General features: G+C 41.2%; 1 protein-coding gene across 1 annotated transcript; it reads left to right on the top strand.

Annotated features, from left to right (window-relative positions):
- Positions 1–314: 314 nt before the first annotated feature.
- Positions 315–1,013, top strand: LOC124700853 (zinc-finger homeodomain protein 11-like). The gene has a single exon (XM_047232916.1). The coding sequence runs from the start codon at positions 315–317 to the stop codon at positions 1,011–1,013; it is 699 nt and encodes a 232-aa protein (XP_047088872.1).
- Positions 1,014–10,149: the final 9,136 nt, after the last annotated feature.

Below are 10,149 nucleotides of genomic sequence, written 5' to 3'. Positions count from 1 at the left end.
ACCCAAATTCCAGGAGATCAGAAGAATATCGCAAGAACCGAGAACAAACGAGGCAAATCACAGCCATCTCGACGTGCATCGAACTGCCGAGCCACATTGCTTCAGTACAAGCAGTGCAGTAATACCAAATACCCACCACAAAGTCACAGCTCACATTGTCTCCTACCAAGTTCCCACGTAGCATGCATAGAAGAGCAAGCTGCTGGCCTGCTGCTGAACAGGCCACATATAGTTTAGAAGTAGAGAGAGAAAGAGAGAGATAGACGAGGAGGAGGCGAGGAGCAAGGCAAGAAAGAGGAGAGGGGAAGAGAACAATGGAGCAGCTGCAGCAGCAGGAGCGGGCGCGGGAGGTGTACAGGGAGTGCCTGCGCAACCACGCGGCCAAGCTGGGCACCTACGCCTCCGACGGATGCTGCGAGTACACCCCCGACGACGGCCACCCCGCCGCGCTCCTCTGCGCCGCCTGCGGCTGCCACCGCAACTTCCACCGCAAGGCGTTCCTTGACGGTGCGTCCGTGGGGTCGCCGGGAGCCGCCAGCCCGCACACGCCATTAATGCTGCCCTCTCCCAGCGCGCCGCCGGGCTACATGCACCATTTGGCAATGGCCGGACCCGCGGGGGTCAGCATGGGCGGCGACGGTGTCGGCGGCGGCTCGCACAGCGGCGGGGCGAGACGGCGGACGCGTACCAAGTTCACGGAGGAGCAGAAGGCGCGGATGCTACGGTTCGCGGAGAGGCTCGGGTGGCGGATGCCCAAGCGCGAGCCGGGACGCACGCCCGGGGACGACGAGGTCGCGCGCTTCTGCCGTGAGATCGGCGTTACCAGGCAGGTATTCAAGGTCTGGATGCACAACCACAAGGCCGGTGTCGGTGGAAGTGGGGGCACCGGCGCACAGACGTCGTCTTCGACCACGCGTGGCGGCGGAGGAGGAGGCGTCGGGGGCATGTCGCCGGCAATGGGAGGCAATGGGGAAGACGATGAGGAGGTGAGGGGCAACGAGATGTGCATGTAGAAGTTCTTCTCACATGTAGTGGGGTGGCATGGCTAGGATGGGATAATTTAACCCTTATTTTTTCGCTAATTTCTTCGGCATTTTTGCTTCCACAAGTTGATTCTTGATGATGAGATTAATTGTTTAACAGTGATCCAAATGATGTGTTCTTGTTCTTTGTTCATGATTAACAGTGATCCCAAGTATTTTGATCATTGATTAATTAATTTTGTTGGCACCCTCAAAGGAACTTCTTGCTCTTCAGGTGATATACTTGCTTGTCCATGTCACTCATGTGAAACTTTTTCCGAGATTTGATCAATTTTAAATGTATCTATTCAAATTTTGACAAATCTAAAACAACTTTTGTAAGACAGAGGGAGTGTATAACTTGATAGCTGGCTTGAACTGCATATGCACTATGGAGGAGAAGTGAACCGGATGTGCATGCTTAATTTCCTATTGCACTTAGTTTCACATGTCTTGTCTGGCAAGGTCTTAATGAGTTCATTCATGCAAGATGGAGGACAGATGAAGGGCTCCTTTGATTCATAGAATTTGCATAGAAATTGTGTAGGATTTAAATGCTATCAGAAAAATTTCTACAAATGTTGTTTGATTCATAGAAACATATGCCATAGGAACTAATTTTTTAGGAATCTTCTAGTGTAAACTCTATAGAAAAAAACGTTAGGTCATACCTTATGGAAATTTCCTTTGCTATAATCGAACACATTTCATCTTTCCATATGATTCAACTAGACATGACATCTCAATCCTATATTTTTCCTAGTCCTATATTTTTTTATCCCATGAATCAAAGGAGCCCGAAATGGATTCACAAGACTAGCATTGCTCTATTGGGCTCATTTGAATTGAAGCATTTCCAAAAAAAATTATATTATATATGTCCATGAAAAATATCGTAACTTAATCTTAATTTAAATATATCTAGACTCTCTTTAGTCTATAGATACATTCGATTTTAATAAATCTCAGACATTCTTTTATTGATGGAGGGAATATTCCAATCCGTAGGAACTTTTCCCAGAGGCCGTTGTTCAAAAGAATAGAACCTTCAAAATTCCTATAAATTGCACTTTCCTACATTCTAAAATTCTAATTTTACCGGGATTTTATACCTTTTGATAAACCAAATTTCCAATTTTTATGTCAATAATGATATGCGCTCAGTCTTACAAAATTCGTGTATATTTCCTGTGGTTCAACTACCTATTTGGAATGCAGGATCTTGAAATGTAAGACTATGAAAAATAAATAAATCTTTAATTGGATATCACGCTGGAAAACATGGGAATTATGGTCACACAATGAAGTAAACATGAGGTAGGCCCCCATGTTCGGTGTTGCTCCAGAATTTCTATGGCATGGCTCGCTTAACAAATTTTTCAAAAGAATGTAGGATAGGGATTTCTTTGTTTGATATGGTACTTTTTTAAGGGGTTCCTATGGTTCAAAATTCTACATTACCCGATGTTCTAAATAAAAGAGGTATTGCTGCGTTTCTAAATTTTGTAGATTACATATCATGACATTTTATATATTCCCGCATTTCAAAGAGACCTAGTGTTTCCTCTTCTGGTCTGCTAACATCTGAGATATTTTCTGTACATATTTCTCTCTGACCCCAATTAGATGGCACAAAATTATTTACATTAGCATGTATCTATATGCTATGCATCTAAACAAATCTGCGACAAATAACTGGGGATAAAGGGAGTGCAGAATTCACTGATCCACAATAACTAAAGATCGTTCAGTGCTCCGTAAGAGAATTTATTGGTCGAATGCAGGAGCTGTATCCGGATCGTGCGTATGGTTGCGAGAAGGGCAGAGGGCCAGGGGTGAACTTGCTAGCTGTTGGTTTGTCAAGCGAATTAACTCACGTAATCCAAGCGGAACCATCTCGTATCGATGATAATGTAGCGCTGGCTGCGGTCCATGTGATTGGACCTGCGAGCTGCAACTTATATTGTTATATAGACAAATAATACAGTAATAGAGTAATGTGTGGATAAGGTGAAGTTAGAAAGGGGATCAGGTAACTCAAATGTATGTCAGTTTGCTAGGTTGTACAGTAACCTCATGTGGCGACGTACGTATCCATGGGAGGAATATAATCTAGCATGGAGATCAAAACATCGCTAGGGTTCAGGGACAGATATATTAACTGTCTGAACATTTTACCGCCTGGCGTCAGATAATTAGAATCTACTGTTGTCCTGGCTAACATTTTATACGTGGAAGTTAGAAAGGTAACTCGAGTACCAAACATTATGCTATTTGATTTTTATTATTATGCTCTCTCTGCACTAATTACGTATTCACACGACAAAGATTTCCATAAAATAACGATAAAAGCTCCTAATAGAAGCGACAAGTTATATACTTAGCTATTGTCCATGTTTGCTTATGGGTCACATCACCGGCTGACACTCTCTGGAACCATGCAGAGAGAAACTTGGCACTTGGGTACATCGCACTGGGAAAGGCCGAAGTCTGGCTACTCTGATTTCTGAAGCCTTTGACTTCTCACTCTCCCCCAGACAGACTCCAGTAATCATCTTCAGAAATAAGGGGTACAAACTCACCCCGGAAGCCAAAATATAGTTAGCGGTACTTTTGCTGGTGCATGGTACCTGTGCTAGGCAAGCTAGCTATTTGGGCGCCTTTGGATTGTACATACTTTTTATGTTTTTCTGTAGGATTTTAACCTTAAGAATTATTTTTTCAATGAACACTTTTTAAATAAAAAATAGGAGCATCTCTTTTATTGCATACAACCTTCGTTTTATTGCAGGTTTCAAGTGTAAGTATCAACTATTACATCTCAAGGATCACAAAAGGCGGAAAGTGCTCTCTCGAACTCCGGTGCTCTCACCATTTTTTTAAAATTAAAATAATTTTTTTACAAATTATCAAAATATCTAAAAGTAATCCTGGAGATTATCAGTGATCCATCTCACAATGATGCAAAATCTCAACCCAAACTTTTTTATTTTACGCTAGACAAAAATTACAAAATCTGATATGGTTTGGAGATTTGAAAAAGACTACTTAGATCTACACTTTTGTTATTTTTTGGTAGCTCAGAATATAAAGTATTTAATATTGATATTTTGCACATTTGTGGAATACATCATTGACTGTGTGCGAAATTTTTTCAGATTTTTTTGAAACTCAAAAATATTTTTTTTTATATTTTTAAACGAGATCACCGGTACCGATGTGTACCAAACCTCTGTTTCACAATAAGTGGCTACAAAAATCAACCATCTAAATAGAATAAACATGGAGCGAATGCTTGATTAGCATTACACCAAAAAAATCAAAATAGAATAAACAGAGGGCCTCCTTTTGGATGTGGATGGGCTGCAACCCAGCTCATATAGCTTACAATATCTAAAACCTTGAGGCCCATCTTTTTTCATAACTTGGGAGGTGTTGGAGACAAAGTTTAGTTCCACATTACTACTTAGGAGAGAGTTAGAGTAGCTTACAAGGGCTGATGTTTCAGCTCCTCAAAGTAACTGAGAAGAGGGGGAGTTCATATGCAGTCCTCCTCCTTCGACGCCGCCACTTACATCGAACGCGCATCGCATGAATCGAGTTTGAGTTTAAAAAAACCCTTTTTGTGAAAGATTAAATTTTGGAGGAGGATGAAAATGAAGCTCCCTCAAGGAGAAAGAGACAAATGCTTGCAAAGTATTTTGGTGACGATTTCATTGTGTATCTCGTGGATGATGCTTCCACGACCATTTCAGAAGCTATGCATCTTCAGATGGAGACTACTGGATGGAAACAGCTCAAAAATAGATGGATTCCATCTTAGATAATGAAACATGTGAGTTAATTAAACGTTCTTCTGGGTGCAAACATGTAGGACATAAATAGGCATTTACAAGAAATCCTTTAGATGGTGATATTATTGAGAAGTACAAAGCTTTGTTTGTGCACAAAGGCTATACCAGAAGGAAGGTGAAGCTTTCTTCAATACATGCTCACCCGTGGGGAGATTACTGTAATAATCCAGAACATAGGAACATCGAAGGGTAGATTTAGAATTGGGATGTGCATTTCATCGAAAAACGAGGGAAATTTTTGCGCCTTACTGCATAAAAATCTAAGAGGGATCGAGGTTCTCTTTCAATGGAAATTAGGGTTAGGCATTGTGAGGTTAAGAATTTTGACATGATCTCTTTTGTAACTTATTGATTTTGGGAGATGATTTTGAATTGACAAATCATATTGAATTGAAAACAAAAGAAGTAAAAGATAAACAATTAAGAAATGAATTATGAATTCATAATTTAAAAGACATCATAACTCAAATCACTTTATATTTCAAATTACAATTATTTATACACAAATAATTCATAAGTAATTGATACAATTACAAATGAGCTCATAAGGAAAATTTGAGCTTTATTGATCATACACACACATACAATGTCTTTACAATATTCATCATACAAGAATTGGATGAATAATAAACAAAATAAAAAGAAGATTACATAAATTTGAATCTATTCTAAAACCTAAATTAAATGTCTTGTAATGCTTTGTTCTTGACCATTTCCAATTTGAAATCTGCAATTAAGAGAAGAAACTAGACAGGGGGTTAAATAAGAGAGAAACTAGACATGGGGTTAGAAACCAAGTGTCCACGACACCTGGCAGTGTCCAAAATTTGGCCAGAACCAAGATATGCACCATCAGACCAACACTAAGCCACACAGGGGCTCAAGTTTCACCAAAGGGAAACCACAACTCATTGAGCTGCTGTGCTTCCAACAACAAGCCAAGGACTGGCTTAGTCACCAAGCATGCCAGGCTTGTGTGTCACAGCCAGAGAGGAATCACATGCAGTATAAAAGGGTAGAAACCCTAGAAACAAGACACAAGCTGACCAGATAACCATTCACCAAGCAGCCAACAAGGAACAGTGACAGTTCATCCTGTTCTTGCTCAAGAACAGCAAAACCAACCACTAAAATCATTTATCCATCCAAAAATCCACCAACCAAAACCAGTAGGAAGATGGAAACTTAACCAAGATCATCAGGAGCTAGGAGGAGCAGGGCAAGTAACCAAGAATATCAAGCAACAGCTCAACAACAGCTGAGTATAGCTACCTAGGAGCTGGAACAAGGTATACCAAGTACCTGGAGAGGATCCAGAGGATCCAATCCATAAGGATCACTGGCAGACAAGGAGCGGCTAGAGCCCAAAACCATCTAGACACTATTCATGTGCAAATAAGCAAGGATAGATGCACAGATGTGCAAGCAAGCAAGGATAAATGCACAGATAGCACCAGTAGAGGATTTACAGGACTAGAAGCTACCAAAAGACCACCTAGTGAGATCCTAGCCAAGGAAACCATCAGTTAACCCTATATTTCTTCACAGGCAAGCATAATGGTATTCATAGCATGTATGATTCCCTATTATGCAAGCAGAGATGAGTAGCCAACAAGAACTAGATAAGCTATGTGAGCAACCAAGCAGTAACAATGCTACTGAGGTCACATCAAACACATATCCATCCATTTAACCAAGATTATAAGTCATCATCATCCATAAATGGATTCAGACTTTAATTATTTCCAAAGTGCTCATGGAAATATTAAATCATGCACAACAATGTATTTAATCAACACTGCATAAGCAGTTCATTCATAAATAATCCACCAAGTACACATATACAGTAATCCATGCATGAATAAGGCAACAGTAGTATGTACCATTGCATCCTAGTCATTGGATTATGTCCATTGAGCTATGGACAGCAACAACAGCACACACACAGACATTTGAGCATCATTAGCAAGCAGAAGTCACATCAGAAGCTAGCACAAGCTAATTAATTAGCCAAGGAGTAAGCTAGTAACTAGCCACTAGCATTTGATTGATCAAATGGATCAATTAGATCAAGCCTAGGCATACAGAGCATCACCGACATGCAGTGATCAAAGAATTGGATCAATTGAAGTATACACAGAGCATAGGTGAGCATCACTGACACCACAAGTGTCAGTAGTGCTAACCTAGGCCAATAATAAGGCCATTAGCAAGCAATTGCATAGCACAGGAGCACAACTGGATAGAATAGGATGACCAAGGACCAGTAAGCATATGAACAAGTCCAGTAAGCATATGAACAAGGACCAGTAAGCAACTGCACAACACATGAACATGAACCAATAGGATGAGCCTAGCACAGTGAACCAACAAGATTTCCACAGGCAGTAGCATAGCACCAGTAAAGGGATAGGCTAGATCATGGCATCGGTAGGCTTAGACGTAGAGCACAACAAGAACAGCAAGCACAGCAAGAACAGCAGCACAGCATCGGTAGCATACGCTAGGGAGGTAGTAGGCACAGATCGAGAAGGAGAGGATGGAGTAGAGGAGGTAGCAGAAGCAGAGGAGGAGGTTACCTGGCGAGTCATGGAGGCGACCAGGGCGGCACGGTGGCACAGGCCAGCCACAGCGGCGACAGACCGCGGCCAGGCCCATGCCAGGCCATGCACGTCACCAGAGGAGGCGGGGAACACCCAGGAGTGGCGAGGAGAAGCAGATCGTCGGAGATCGCCACAGATCCGTCGGCGTCTACGAGCGTCGCGCATGCACACCAGCTGTCGAGGAAGAAGTGGTCGGATATACGCGGATGAGAAGACGCGTCGTCACGCGCCGTGTCGTCACGCGCCGCTTCGATTGAGCACCACGGCATGCCCTAGTTCGGTCGGAGTCGGCCGGAGCACGGCGGTGACCATGGCGGCGACACGGTTGCACGCGAATCGCCACGGTAGGGTTAGGGTTTCGCGAGAGAGACGAGTGAGAGGGAGTGGGGTGGGCCGAAGCGGTTCGGTGCCCACCGCACCGTTTTGTACAGGCCTAGGTGGGCTGTCCAAATGGGTCATTTCAATTGGGTCGGTCCAATTGGGCCAGAGAGAGGGGTATTTTTGTCTTTTCTATTATTACATAACTTTTAATTTCTACCAAATATTTAATAATGAAAAATACCTCTAAAAATCCAAGAAAAATAGGTTTAATGAATAAGAAATTATTCTTAACAATAATAAAATAAGAAAAATAATTTCCAACAAAATTTCAAATTTTTAAATTTAATAATAAACTTGGAATTTTAAATTTGCAATTTCCTTAGATTTAAAAATCAAGGAAAATTCCAAATGAATTCAAATAATTATTATTTAAATGTTTTAAAAAGGAATTTTATTATTCCAAGTCTTTTCTTTTAAAGATTCAGATTTTCCAAAAGGGAAATAACTTAATATTTCAAAATTCCTTGATATTTCAAAAAATGAGGAAAACTCTATTTTATAATTCTTATTTTGAAATCAATAATTTCTAAAGGAAAATATCAATTACTACCTCCGTCCCAAGGAATAAGGCGCACGCGTATTCCAAGAGGAACTTTGACCATAAAAATTGAGTAACAAAATCTTGGTTAAATTATTTGTAATTAGTATTGTTGGATTCGTATTGAAAATCACTTTCTAATGATGTTAATTTTATACAAAAAATCTTTATATATTTGAAGTAATACTTAGTCAAACGAAAAACACTTAAAACAAGGGCGCCTTATTCCTTGAATCGGAGGTAGTACTTTTTTAATTCTTTTCTGGTTAGAAAAGGAAACAATGTTAAAGTATTTAAAGATTTTATAAATTACCGCCAAAGGCATAAATATTTAAGTCTAATCTATATCTTAATAATCATGTCGAGGTAAGGGATTCAACATGAAATAATACACCCATGCATGCATTATTTGGATCTTATAACATTGTCTTTACGGGAAAATGATGCTTCTTTACAGAACCCGAGGTCCAGGTTCTATCCAACACATCGAACGGAATTATCTCGCAGTCACCAGGCAAGTTCACCCTTGCTCATGTCATCTTCATAGTTTTATATCTATTTACTCGCAAAAGTACTATACTTATCATTCCTGTATTGAAAAGCAAATGTTACTTTTCCAATTATGAATCTGATTATATGGTGGGCAATGGAACCATGGTATGTGTTGATATGGTGGAGGTTCCATTGCAAGGGTTTATTAATCTAGGACTAATCACCAATGCTGTCTAGTGATTCTAGCGCCGTACAATTCGCGTTAACCATGAGATCTATAATGGCTCTGGGGAAGTCAGCTGTATCTTTCCCTCTTGCAGATCAACGGACTTGATAGGGCCTGCCTGGGTGTTGGGATAACACTGCGGTAGGTCCTTTAAAATCCCCATCCGTGTGGATGAGAGGCTCTACCGTCTATGAGGGATTGTCCATAGTACATCGGGGGTAAAGCTGTATGATCGGGACATGTCTACCGGGGATGTACGGATGGACAAAAGGGTGGGTATGCAAGTCGTGGAGAAGACAATGATTGGCTTGGATCTTACACTTGGCCCCACACCAAGGAAGTGTGGACGAGAAACGCGTCTCGGTTGGTATCAAGGATAAGTTCTCTTATGGGAAAGTAACGCACCTCTGCAGAGTGTATCAAATTTGTGGCTGTCACTCCCTGTTCCGGGAAGGGAACTACGAACACGGCATGAAAGGAACTCCGTAAAGTTCTGTTCAACCTGTGAAGACTGGCGGGCATAGTTTTCAGAATAAAATCAACCTTTTGAAGAAATGTTTTCAAAACATGCATTGACCTGAGATTTTCTGATCAATGGTCGTAGCCAGTGCATCAAACACATTTTCTCTTTTGAACTTGTTGAGTACCTCTGTACTCACTTTCTTTCGACACCCTTGCTAGACTGTGACAATGAAGTGGAGGCCACCGACGGAGCACCGGAAGGAGACTACGAGTTGGTCTACGAGGAACCGGATCTGTCCGGAGGAGTGGAAGGCTTGGACTACGGACCTAACAACAATGAGGCGGAGGAGTAGTGTCTTACCCTAGTCAACATAGAGCCGAGCAACGTAGTAGCTTACCTAAATAAGTTGCTGAGCTCAGTTTAATATATATGTTGGTTTGTAATAATACTTTAGTAGTATCCTAGGGTGTTCTTATTGGACCTGCGAGAATACCAACTTGTTAAGACCATGTTTGTAATATAATGTCGAGTGTTATGACCTGCAATGTTTCTGTTGTTCCACTCTGAGGG

This window comes from Lolium rigidum, chromosome 3 (assembly GCF_022539505.1).
Source record: "Lolium rigidum isolate FL_2022 chromosome 3, APGP_CSIRO_Lrig_0.1, whole genome shotgun sequence".
Classification (NCBI taxonomy): Eukaryota; Viridiplantae; Streptophyta; class Magnoliopsida; order Poales; family Poaceae; genus Lolium; species Lolium rigidum.
The sequence above is the reverse complement of the archived record's forward strand: the minus strand, read 5'-3'. Positions and strand labels throughout refer to the sequence as shown.

Coding starts and splice junctions, on each gene's coding strand:
- LOC124700853 (XM_047232916.1), top strand. CDS start 315: ATGGAGCAGCTGCAGCAGCAGGAGCGGGCGCGGGAGGTGTACAGGGAG.